The sequence below is a fragment of the Ahaetulla prasina genome, chromosome 3, assembly GCF_028640845.1.
Source record: "Ahaetulla prasina isolate Xishuangbanna chromosome 3, ASM2864084v1, whole genome shotgun sequence".
NCBI lineage: Eukaryota > Metazoa > Chordata > Lepidosauria > Squamata > Colubridae > Ahaetulla > Ahaetulla prasina.
This window is the reverse complement of record NC_080541.1, coordinates 72674627-72688668: the sequence shown is the minus strand read 5'-3', so window position 1 is coordinate 72688668 and position 14042 is coordinate 72674627. Positions and strand designations below refer to the sequence as shown.

The window sequence follows — 14042 nt, the reverse complement described above, 5'->3', positions numbered from 1 at the left end:
CCCTGCCCTGATCATACATCAAGAAAAACAATATATTCTTCATTCTGCAACAATGTCTAAGATGAAAATGAAATGCATATGGATAATCCAAAGCATCCAAAAATAACTGCGTTTGGGATGAATAGATGAAACAGACTGGATCTTATCCAATACAATGTAGTGCAATAATAAATTTTTAAACAACGTTCTGTTAGCTCTTTGTGATATAAATAAATCACATACTATTAAGCCTTGGAATATTAAAACAGACATTATATAAGCAAACAAAAAGCAATCTAACCCCCACCCTCAATATCCTACAGATATTTAGATTTTTAAAAAAATTAATTTTAAAAAGTAGAATTCAATTCCTGGTGACTGAATCCACAGTCTCCTTGTCAGCTTTACTGAAATCTTTTGCTACTGTCTTCTTCTGGGATTAAAAAATATTACAGCAGGTATTTCTTTGTATTTCTGAAAGACAAAAAAAATGTATACTCCAAAAGAAACATCTGATTATTGAGATATGTGGTTGCTTGCAGAATTATTTTATTAGAATTATAATTGATATTGCTTAGTGTAGGTGGCATGTTAGCATTTGGTAAAATAGGGAAAACTGTCATCATCTTAATCATGGCAAATTACAACTTTCAACAATTCTAGTTAATCAGCAAATAATGAGGAACTGGAGACTAATTTAGTAATATATGGAGGGTTACAAGTACATTATCTTTTTACAGATATATTTTTAACAAAGACATTTCCTTTTTTTTTTTTGTTTACATTTATATCCCGCCCTTCTCCGAAGACTCAGGGCGGCTTACAGTGTGTAAGGCAATAGTCTCATTCTATTTGTATATTTACAAAGTCAACTTATTGCCCCCCCAACAATCTGGGTCCTCATTTTACCTACCTTATAAAGGATGGAAGGCTGAGTCAACCTTGGACCTGGTGGGACTAGAACCTGCAGTAATTGCAGGCAGCTGTGTTTTAATAACAGGCTTCTTACAGCCTGAGCCACACCGTGGCCCTTAAGATATCCTTCTCTGCTCTCTAAATTATTATACCATCTTACTATGAAGACTATGATCCTGAAGATGAAACTCAAATACTTTGGCCATCTAATGAGAAGGAAGGACTCACTGGAGAAGAGCCTAATGCTTGGAATGACTGAGAGCAAAAGAAGGAGGGGCGGCAGAGAATGACGTGGCTGGATGAAGCAGTCGGCATGAGCCTAAATGAACTCCGGGGGATGGCAGAGAGTAGGAAGGCTTGGAGGAACGTTGTCCATGGGGTTGCACTGGGTCGGACATCATTTTGCGACTAACCACAACTATGAAGATACTTCAGTTATCTGTCTTTAATCATCAATTTTCTATAATTGACTCCATCGACTTTTCTAGATGTTTCTTTATTAAAGATCATTCAATACGTTTCAGAAGGATTTCCTAATAAACTACTGCAGGCTCTGTTTATATTAGTATATTGTATATGTTCCACACATATACTCACATATTAAATAATTTCCCATAGCTACTTAAAAACAAGTTTTGTAAGATATGAAATTGAAAGCAGAAATGTTTCTTTCCTGACAAATTCTAAGCATTTGGTATATATGTAAAATTTAAGAAACATTACTTCAGGCATAGATGTAAAGTATGTTTTTGTCAAAGCTGAAAAAAGTCTTATTTGATTTTAATGTAGAACAAAAGTAATTTTAAAAATTAAAACAGCATCTGTTAAATACATTTTTAAAAATATCATATATTTAGCTGCAAAATGCTGCCATCTAGAGCTTAAATTATGTATGATCTGCTATATATGTATCTGTGAAAAAAATTATCACAAAATCTAGTTGGAAATAACCTTAAGAGCACGTTCCAACCTCTTTCTCAGTGCAGGATCCAGCACTGCATCTAACAGATGACCATCTAGCCTGTTGAAAACCTCTGGGGAAGGAAACTCATCACTTTGTGTGGCAGCTGTACAAATTGACAGCTATACATCAGGAGGCTCTTTTTTTTTTTTTTTTTTTGCAAAAATTTTTTATTTTTCCATAATAATTCCCACAATTTGACCAGTGTACAATACAATCACTTATCCAACAATCAGTCCTATACTCAAATTATACTCAGTCAGGGCTGCTCGACTGCCACTCCCCCCTTTAATCCTTTCTTCCCTTCTCATCCTTCTTAAACTTCCCCCACCACCTTCTCCTCGCTTTCCTACTTCCCCTCCTCTTTCCCACTTCTCACTACCATCCTTTCTAACCCTCTATCTTCTCCTTCTTCTCCTCCTCCTATCCTTTCTTCTCCCTCCCTTCTTTCCTCCATACCCACCTACCTACCTACTTTCTTCCTTCTTTACTCCTCTTTCCTTACCCTTTCCCTTCGGGAGTGTTTGCCGAGCAGTCCCGACATTACACCATTCCAACTTGTTTAATTCTACCATTATTCCTGTACAATGGCAACCAATCAATTTATAGTCTTCCCTTTCCCCCCCTCCCTCCCCGAGACTTCCCAGAACAGAATACAGGGTATTGTAACTAACAAACATAATCTAAAATATAACATAAAACATATTCCATTTCACACCATCACACTATCAATTCCCTTCTTTCTTAAACTAATACATAATAATTCCTAACTTCACTCAAAAACTAATTGATATTTTTTAATCTGATACTTATTTTGAATATAATCAATCCACTTCCTCCATTCCAATATATATTTTTCTTGTGTACAGTCTTTCAAGTAGGCAGAAATTTTTGCCATTTCTGCTAAATTTGATACTTTACTAATCCATTCTCCAATTGTAGGTAAGTCTTCTTTCTTCCAATATTGTGCAATCAATAATCTTGCAGCAGTTATTAAATTCAGAATCAGTTTTGTCTCTATAACAGTGCAATCTGAGATTATTCCTAATAAAAAGAACTGTGGAACAAACTTGATCTTCTTTTTCAAAATGTTCTGCATAATCCACCATATTTTAATCCAAAAGGCTTTAACTTTTTTGCAAGTCCACCATATATGATAATAGGTAGCATCCTCACAATCACATCTCCAACATTTTGCTTTCACATTTGGATACATACATGACAGTTTTTTAGGATCTAAATGCCATCTATAAAACATTTTATAAAAATTTTCTCTTAAATTTTGTGCTTGCGTGAATTTAACATTCCTCACCCAAATTTTTTCCCATGTTTCTAACGAACGAACTTAAAAAACGTCAGATTGAGTATAGATGGGACATCCCAATTGGTATAATAGTTTACTATGAAGGGAAAGCACATCGTCTTAATACAGTCAGTAAAGCACAAGAGTTTTATGCTTATGTGCTTAAGGCTGGAAGTCCACCATCTCCGGATGGTAGGAGAAAGGAAGGTGAAATTAAAGAAAAAGAAGTGATAGTAATGGAAGAAGACCGTTTACAAGCGTTGGATGTGTCTAAGATGGGATCAGAGATTCCAAAAGAGCCAAGGATGACAAGAGCAGCTGTCAAACGCAAGGAACAAGAAGAAAAGGCTCAACAGGCTCAATCTGCTATTACCAAGACGGAAACAGTGGGAGGAGCAAGGCCCAAAGAAAGATATGATTTGCGGCTGGTGCTTCAAAAGTTTCCGATTGCTGATAATGGCAATTAGATTTTTATCTTGGAATGTCAATGGATTAAACTCACCACAAAAGAGAAGAAAGATATTTCATTATTTGAAGCAATTTAAAAATGACATTGTATGTTTACAAGAAACACATATTAGAACATTAGACCAGAAATATTTGATAAATTCGAAATTGGGAATACATTTTGTTGCATCTGCTACAGAAAAGAAGAATGGACTAGTTGTTTATATAAAGAGTAATTTATCTGCAACATTAATTGAAGCGGATAATCAAGGAAGATATATTGCTATTGAACTTTTACAGGAGGCTCTTCTTGACGTCTATTCTGAATCTAATTCCTGTAGCTTTCAACCATTTGTTTGATCCAGCTCACTGGGATAATAGAGAAGCTGACTCCATCTACTATATAGTAAAGCCTATTTAAAGCCTATTATGTACCCTTCAATCATTTCTTCTAAAGATCAAATATGACCAACATCCTTTAATGTTTCTAATAGGGCTTGATCTCCAGACCCTGCACTGTTTTCTTTAAACTTGTTCCAGTATGTTACTGTTCTTTTTGAATACAATATTCCAAGAGGGGTTTGGACCAGGCACAGCAGAATTAAATAGTAGTCCTTTGATCTGGACTCTATGCCCGTTAAAACATGGCAAGATAGCATTTGCCTTTTTAGTGTCAATAGCAATAACACTTAGACTTATATACCGCTTCACAATGTTTTACAGCCCTAAGAGTTTTAGAGTTAGCATATTGCCCCCAACAATTTGGGTCCTCATTTTACCCACCTCAGAAGGACGGAAGGCTGAGTCAAACTTGAGCCAGTAAGAATTGAACTGCCGAACTGCTGGCAGCTGGCAGTCAGCAGAAGTAGCCTGCATTCTAACCACTGCGCCACCACATCTCATAGTAGCTGTACCATATGCATTATTATGTTGTTTATTTTAATCTATTAATTGCCCAGCTTCAGTGGGTCAAGGTATTTGTAGTTTAAAAGGTTAGTTGAATTTTTTGCACCTGTTCAACTACCAAGTCAGCCGTACCAGGTCACATATTACATTTTGTGATAGATAGGAGCACAAATACACCAGTCCCATTATATTTTATGGAATGGGCAAAAGCAGTTGGAGAAAGGCAGTTGTGCAAAAGACCTGGCTCTTCTCACAAGCACTAGGCTAGGATGATATGTGAACCCGCCATTTGTAGCAATCAATTTGTATTCTCTTTCTTCCCAGGATGAATGTTCTCTACTTTTAATTTTCTGAAAGTCACCAAGAGATCTAGTCTTGGCTACAGAAGTTAAAATTAAAATAAATAAACAAATAACTGTAGCATTACATAATCATAACGTGTTTTTCGTTTAAAATTTTACAATTCGGGGGGGGGGGGAATGAAAGGGAAGTCAGTGGGAAAATGCAGTGTAGTTACAAACAAAAAAACAGAATAAACATCTGAAGTAAGGAAGGGAAAGCTTGCAGAAGATTACTCTTAATTTTCCCCCCAATTCCTTTATCAAAAGTGGAAGACACCTATATTTTCTTCTGTCTCCCAAAATAATGTTATTCATATATATATTTCTGCCATCCCAGTGTGCATTTGTGTTTGTGGAGAAGTTCAGAGCAAGCTGCATAAGGACCCCATGGGATATAGAGCCAGGATAGAGCAGACCCAGACATTTATGTCCCCGGGCCACATCGGGCCCTTTGGCTATTTCTGTCCAGCCCATGTGAGGTCATTCAGAAATTAAATATAAATAAGCAAGCTGCAGGGAGCAGAAGCCACCAAGTCAGGTCTGGCTCTATGCAATCACTATGCACTCCTTCAGTTGGCTGATAGAGAAAGTACTTTTCTGTGTCTGTGTGGTACTCACCCTTTGCCTGAAGCAATCTGAGGAGTTGAGATAATGGAGTTTGAGGACATCAAATCGGGTTACATTGATTTGGCCATTCATAACAGTTCTCCTAGGAAAATCAATTGCCCACCCCTGGGATAGAGGGATAGTACTCAGTTTGTGGTAGTATTGATCAAAAACCATGAACTCCGTAGATTACAAAGATGTTGTAAGAGCTGATGGTTTGGAAGAGAGGTGTTTTTAATCAACATTGCTTTTTGACAGACATTATCCATCCTGATTAAGTGACATGCACAAAAGGCTCATTAGACCTAGAGATGGCCTACTAATACTCAAAGAATGGGTTGCACCACTTCAAAACTATCCCCAGCAGTCAAACTAAAATCTTCGCAGAAGCTGCCTGGACTACTCAAATTTCAAGAGCTGAGAAGGGCTAAAACCAGTAAGTATTACTGAAAAATAATGGCAGATATATTCTAGAACACTGTCAGAAAGTAGTGAAATTGTACTTTTTCAGAACACTTCTGGTGAATAATTGTGTACCACTCAGACCTAGTTTTTCCAACTTTGTTATTCTGTTGTGTTGGATTTTATTAGTCAGATATTTTGTACTGTATCTGATGAACGGGAGAACAATGGAGAAACTGAATGCTCACTTGGAGAAGGCCAAATTGCTGGCCCTAGGTCCCAATTGAGAATGTGAGTGGTGGGGCTAGGCTCCAGCAATACCCATGAATCCTTCCTGGACGTTCCGGCAGATCTGAAGGCCTGAAAAACTTATCCAATTACCATCAGCAGTCTTAAGGACATATACTGATAAGTTCTATGGTTTGAGGCTGGACAATCTGGGATAAGTGAAAAGTGTGGAAGATTTCTGTTTGTCTTGATGAGAATAAAGCCTCAATTAAAGCTTTAAGCTAAAAAAGACAGAATTGGAAGTAGGAATGAGAAAGGGATGAGGATGGTTGGTTGAGTGAGAGATACCAGTCTGAATGGCATAGATACTTGGGAAGATTTAAAATTGATCATAAGCAGATCCTAAACAGCTCAATCTGTAAGCCCCTTAAAAATACTGTAGTTAATTAGTAAAAGTCTGCAAGGCTTTGCCAGACAAGTCTTGTCAGATTAACCTTATCTCATACAGATATAATGTATCTTCATTTCAGTCCAGATGGTCCTCACTTAGTGACCACTCATTCAACGGCCATTCAAAGTTCCAATGGTGCTGACCAAGTGGTATTTACCACTGACTCTGAAGTTATAGTCAATGTCTCTCCAGTTAGGAGATTCTGATTCAGGTGGTTGGCGGCTGCCTCATGATTACAACTTTGCAGTGTTCCACAGTCACGTGACTGTCATTTGCAACCTTCACTGACAGCTCCTGACAAGCAAAGTAAACAGGAAAGCTGGCAGAAGGGGCCTCTGGTGGCTCAGCAGACTAAGTCTGTTATTAACACAGCTGCTTGCAATTACTGCAAGTTCAAGTCCCACCAGGCCCAAAGTTGACTCAGCCTTCCATTCTTTATAAGGTAGGTAAAATGAGAACCCAGATTGTTGGGGGCAATAAAAGTTGACTTTGTATATAATATACAAATGGATGAAGACTATTGCTTAACACAGTGTAAGCCGCCCTGAGTCTTCGGAGAAGGGCAGGATATAAATTCAAATAAAAAAAAATGAGAACCACATGAAATTGCACTTAACAACAGTATGTGATTCGTACATTGTATTTAACAATGACAACTGGATATACTGTAACTGCCATGCCTAAATAGTGCAGTTATGTGACATTGAGCTTGACAACCACATTACTTAGCAATGGGAATTCCCAGTTACCATCAATAACAGAGGACTATTTATATAAAATATTTGACAAAACGCCCCATGACATTCTCTTTGGCAATTCTGTGTGGGCTGACTGGTAGAACAAGTAGATATCTGGTTGGTTGAAAAATTGGATTCAAAGGGTGCTCATCAATGGCTTTTCATGAAACTGAAAAAACTGAAAGATGCCATAGTGTTCAATCCTAGTCCTCTTGTTTTTTGGGTAAAGAAGCTGAAAGAATGTTTATCAAATCTGCAGATAGCACAAAATTGGATCGGTTATTTTTATAATATGCAAACAAAATTTAAATGAATCCTGATAGGTTAGAGAAATATATTGAAACTAAAAATAAAATTTAATGAAATAGAAACTTTTTAAAAAAAGTTTAAAAAAATAAATACACAGGAACAATACCTAAGAGATACCTGGCTTGGAAACAGAACCTATGAAAAAGATCTTAGAATAATAACTGATTAGTGTGATGAGGTCAGGAAAGAGGCAAATGAATCAACATAAACAGAGGTTACAAGACATATTAAATAATCATCTTCAGCATTGGGTCGTCTGGCTTCACTGAAACAGATTCCAAGTAGGAATACTGTTACGGAAATGAAAAACTATAACTAAATCCTATGAAAAAACTGGATGAGCTGGATATAATTAGCCTGGAGAGAAGGAAGATTAGAGAGATGCACAATAGCATTCTTCTGAAACTATGTCAGAAGGAAAATCAAAACATGTTTCATTCTAGAATATGTGCCTAGGAACAATGCATTTACATTACTAGACAGATCCCAATGGATGTTAGAAAAAAAATACTAAAAGCAGCAGTTCCATAGTGGAATCAATTTACAAACATGACAGACTTCCTTCTTCAGTGGACGTGTTTGTGAACCATTTGTTGCTGATGCTGAATTTGGATCTCTGTGTTGAGAACTAATCAAAGCTTCAAATGGCCTCTTTCAATTTTATAGCATTAAGGATTCTAAAAAGTAGTATCATATATAGCAGAGAATCATACAGATGTAACAGGTTTGATATGAAAGGTAAAGAAATGGGTAAAAGCTTCATAAGCAAATAAAACATTCAGGTAGTCCATACCTGAACCTGGCAATTATACTCATAAGTTCTGATCGCTGTAAAGTGGATCATCACGTGACTGAACCAATTTTACAACCCATTTTTGCAAATGTTGGCAGTCATAAAGTGAATAATGTGGTCATTAAACAAATGGCATAGTCGTTAAATGAACACATTGTTCATTATGGGCCAGACAGATTTGTATATAAATAAACAATCTGATTTTCTTCTGAAACATGGTTTTCAAATCAATTGCAGAGCTTATAATAACATAATATTGTCAATACTATTTATACATAAACATAAACGAATTATCCTGAAACTAATAATAGCATTTAAAATTTTTGGCACAAGATTTTATCTGATCTAAATGGGATTTGTAAGGGTAAACATATCCAATAATACCAAATTGACTGGAAAAGAAAGAAATATGATTGCTTTTTTTTACTTATTAATTCAGGATATTGGTTTAAGAAAACAACAAATGGCCTATTCTATTCTTTTTCTTATAATCATATTTGTTTATAGTACGGATAAGAAAACTTTTTCAGTCTGTCCTTCTGCCCTGTCTTGGGGGTTGTAAGATCATAGTTAACACTGACAACACTAGAATGGAGAGTGCTGACATTTTTAGCCCCATTTATTTATGTTATGGATGTGGATGGGATTGCATACCCTTCAATCCCCAATTGCAAAAAGCCAGTTTGATTCTTTTTTTACACTTTTCAAGAAGTAAACTCTCAAGGTTCCGGTCCTTTCACATCCTGCCCAAACCTAAAAACACATATATGTAAAAATAGGCTGAAAATTTTAGTTCCACCTAATCTGAGAACAGCTCTCAGAGCTGAAATGTCAGCACAGGGCCAAACATCAAAAATTGCCCTTTCCAGGTTTTACCTATTGTATACAACTAATTTTCCCATGCAACAATATTTACATGCAGATAAATAAAAATCTTTGCATTTTCAGATGGATAAATTTTGTCAGTTTTTGAAAACCAGGAAAAGTGAAAGAAAAAAACCCAAGATAATGCTACTTCTGTAGATTCCTGAGCTAGAAAATATCAAATTAAAACAATTTATTTTAATACCCTTATTTATTTTAGCAATTTGTCGGGTGACTCAATCAAACTGAAAAAGAAATACTGTTAATCCTTAAATATATGGATAAATAACAGTATAAGAGAATAGTTGTACAATATATTATTAAAGCAATTAGCAGAATTACTTAATTATTAAATATAGATACATTCTATATTTTCCTCACAATCCTTGCTAGTGGTTATTCATAAATTACTCAGTAAGGCTAACTTTGTAATGAGAATGAACTGTTTTATACTGTAAAAGAATGAAACATATATTCACCTTCATCTATTCATTCAGGATTCTATTTAGTTATTGTTTATAGAGTGAGTGATCATCAGATAAAGCTGAAATTAATTCAAAGACAAGGATATGCAGAATACACAACTGGTCATTTAACTATAGATATCCTTAATTATGGTTTTTTCACACTTTTAGAAAATTTAGATATGTCAAAATAATTTTAAAAATGCTGGATCAAAATAGGATTAAAATTCCAACATTGAATTTTAATCACGAGACACAGTTCTACAACTGGTTCAAGCAATGCACTACTGTTAGTTGATATATTTATATTCTTATTCCTCTTTAGCTAGCTAAATATTTTATATAAAGGATGAATATTTAACTTCAAACATTCTAACGTTAATCATTTCCAATTCAGGTAGCCCTTGCTTAGTGACTATTTGTTCAGTAATCGCTCAGTTAGAACAGTGCTAAATATTTATATATTTATATTATTGAAATGAATGGTACTGTATTTTTTGGACTATAAGACGCACCGGTGTATAAGACGCACTAAGATTTCAAAGAGGTAACCAAGAAAAAAAAAGTTTTTGCCCTCCCCAGCCCCCAGGAGCACTCTGCAGGCCTCCCAAAGCCTCTGCATGCCTTTTTTTTTTTTTTTTTTTTTAAAAACAGGCCCATTTTTCACAAAAACGGGACCCGCAGGGTAGGGCTTTGGGAGGCCAAAAATGGCTGTATTCAGTGTTTAAGACGCACCAACATTTCCACCCTCTATTAGGGGAGGAAAAAGTGTGGCTTATAATCCGAAAAGTATGGTACTTATAGCTAATGCTTGACATTATAGCTATTGCAGCATCCCCATGTTCAGCTGATCAAAATTCATGTGCTTGGCAGCCATCCACATTTACTGCCACAATGTGTGCTTGAACTCCCCCATGCACCCACACACCTAACTCCCTTCCATCTCTGCCCTGTTTAGCCACCCTGCATTCCACTGCCTATTCCTGTTTCCCATCTCACCGACAGTTTCACCGTCTTCTTCCTCCTCTTGCTGACCTCACAAAGGGCCAGCAGCTGTCTTGACCAGGTGCACCTCATCAATAATGGAAGAAGATGGTAAAGGACAATGGGGAAGGAGGCAGGGAGAGCTGCAGGAATAAATAATGGCAGCAGTATGTTGTGTGGCCAAAAAAGGAAAAGATATGAGGGGGTATAGTGGTATGGGGAGTTGAAGTGGAGGTGAGCAGAGTAGAGCAGGAGAAGTATGAGGATGTAGTCTAATGACAAAAACCTGGACTGGAATTGCTATTGCTGAGTGAGGTAGCCATGTGATGTCTTGCCTAACAACTGCATAGCTGAGTGACAGAAAGTTTGATCCCAAATGGGATCATTAAGCAAGGGCTACTTGCATAGGATTGTTAGAAATGAGTACATAACTGAAATACTAATATTTTTAGGTTTTAGGAACATTATAATGAAGGTTTCGATGCAAACATATTTGAAAACTTATTGGAAAATAGCCATAGAAGTATGGAATATCTATTAATGCAGAGTACTACTTACCTGCAATAGTATGTGCATAAAGCCGGCTCCCAAATGTGAAAACATGCAGCTCATACAACTTGGCAATTTTTTCTAGGAATTCTTTACAATGAGGTCGCAATCGTGTATGGAGCATAGGTTCGCCTCGACCTAGCTGATAATGAAATATTCCCTAAGGGAGAGAAAGATCCATAGTAAGACCTTAAAACATTATGTCATATATATGGATAATATATGTGAATATTGAGGAAAAATCTTCATGCTCCAAAAGAAAACCATGGGTGTCTTCCAAAGAAATTAGATCTGGTCAAGCGCCACAGACAAATCACAGTATGATGTCCCTCCCAAATAGAAATTACTACACTACTGTAGAAAACTATAGTATTCTACTATTATGCTAAGTTCAATAGTCATGCATCAAATGAGTAAGTGTTTAGAAGTAAATGGCAACTTATTTGAACATTTAATGTAATTGATATAATAAATCTTCTATGGGGTCAAACTTTGGTACACTTTCTGTATCTACATATATATGCCATATCTATGTCTGTCTGCCCATCCATCCATCATGACCATTTAAAAAAATTACTTCATACAAAAGTTTCACTTTAAAGTATTATTTAAAATGATTTTATACTTATTATATAGAGTAGTAATTAATAAAGTTGCTTTACTCTGTTAGACATCTGTGGACAGTGTTGCTCTGTGGTATGAATCAATGTCTGATCCAAATCTACCATCAGCACAAGTTTTCGATTTCGGCGTAGCCTTTCCTGATCTTCTCTTCCCAACTGTTCAGCTTGCTAAAAATAAATATATATATTAAATGCAAATGCAAACACCATAGGCTCAAAAGAAGAGAAATCTAATTCTATTTATTTTTCAATTGCAATGAGGAACTTAGAATTCAGAGAGTACCAAGTGTTTCAGGTTCAAGCCTGTTAAAACTTACCTATTTATTCAAAACAGATTATACTAACATTTTAATTATGAAATTTTCTAGCAATATGGTTTTATTTTTATTCACAGTAAGTAGCAGATGCATGTGAAGAAGTAGAATGTTTTCCTATGTAACTATTTTGTACTGTGAGAAAAAAGTGGTGTACAACTAAATTCTGCTTATTTGCTATTCCACTGATGCATAAATAACAGGTCATACTATGTATAATACTTCATTTAACTGAAAAAAAAACTTTACAAAATATAGTTAAACATAAGTGTTTTTATTACCATTTCTGAAAACATATGCTAGGGATGGATACTGTATTTCAAACTTAGCATATTAAGCTGAATGTGTAAAGTATAGATGTAACACCTGAGAGATAAATCCCACAATTATGTCCCAATAGTACAATGAGAAAATAGGATCAGAATATGATTAGTGTATTTTTTTTTCCAAAAGGGAACATATATATAATAAACATGGGGAACAAGACAGGGATGCGGTGGCTCAGTGGCTAAGACACTGAGCTCGTCGATCAGAAGGTTGGCAGTTCAGCGGTTTGAATCCCTAGGTAACAGCATACCGTGTGCCTTTGGCGTTTAGTCATGCCAGCCACATGACCATGGAGATGTCTTCGGACAGCGCTGGCTCTTCGGCTTTGAAACGGATGAGCACTGCCCCCTAGAGTCGGGAATGACTAACACATATGTGCGAGAGAACTTTTACCTTACCTTAACAAGACAGTACAGCAGAAGACTATTTTCCTGTTTTGGGAATTTACATGATTTATATGCCATCTTTCTATTTAATACTGACATTTAAAATAGGCAACTGTTCCATCATCAAAAGCTGTTTTTTTAAAAATAGCTCGCGAAAGGGTTTCTGAAATTGAATTCCTTTCAGTTCCAATACTGGCTAAGATGGACACCATATGCATTATGAAGAAATATCTCTAATGAAATTTGCTGAATTCTGGACTTCTTCCAAAAACAGAGGAGCAGTATACTTGCCTCAGAGCTAACCATCAGTTCTGGGACACTATGAACCATTGATACAGTTGCTGTGGAAACAGGCATGTTTTGTTTTCCATTCTTGCTTTGTAACCTAATAATTGAAGGAAAGGGAACAAAGAATATTAAATGAGTTGATAAACTGTCAAAAGGTAAAGGGCCAACTAACTTACTGTGCTATGAATTTTCACAACCATCTCATACATTTTATGTGTCAAGTACCGGTAGTCCTTGGTGTACACAAGTAAACACTGTGCTTAATTGCCAGATAACATCATACACACACACATCCCCATCCAAGAAACTGTGAGTTCTAGTCCTGCCTTAGGCATGAAATCCAGTTGGGTAACTTTGGGCTAGTCAGGCTCTCCCAGCACAATTCACCTCACAGGGCTGTTGTGGGGAAAACAGGAGGAGGAAGGAATATTAGGAATGTTCACCACTCCATATTTCTCCCTCCCTTTGAGAAGAAAGTGACTAGGATACTAAATACCTGGTTGAGTTTTAATCAAATGCTTTTGTGATTAGCTTACTTTACAGGGACTGCTAAAATGAAGGACAAGAACACTCTTCTACTAACTGAATACTGAAAAATGAATACATTTATATGGGTGGGCATGGCAAAGAATCTCTCAGTAAAAAGCAATTGTAATCAATCTGGTTCTATATTGTTATATTCATATATGATAAGCAATTAATATACATTCCATAGTACAGGGGTCCCCAACCTTTTGGACCTCAGGGACCACCAAGTCCATAATTTTAAATCCCGGGGACCACTAATATGAATCCAGCGCGCTGCTTGCTGAAGCGCTTGGACTCATAGTGACGGGATGGGGTCCTTCAGGCACTGTCCCTCCTC

General features: G+C 36.3%; 1 protein-coding gene across 1 annotated transcript in view; it reads right to left on the bottom strand.

Annotated features, from left to right (window-relative positions):
• CTDP1 (CTD phosphatase subunit 1) overlaps positions 1 to 14042 on the bottom strand; it is a 44929-nt gene that overhangs the window by 21103 nt on the left and 9784 nt on the right. Inside the window, exons 3-5 of the mRNA XM_058176031.1 lie at positions 13181 to 13274; positions 11902 to 12030; positions 11249 to 11399 (exon numbers count right to left, since the gene is read on the bottom strand). Of these exons, the coding sequence (XP_058032014.1) occupies positions 11249 to 11399; positions 11902 to 12030; positions 13181 to 13274 (374 nt within the window). The remainder of the gene's footprint in view (positions 1 to 11248; positions 11400 to 11901; positions 12031 to 13180; positions 13275 to 14042) is intronic.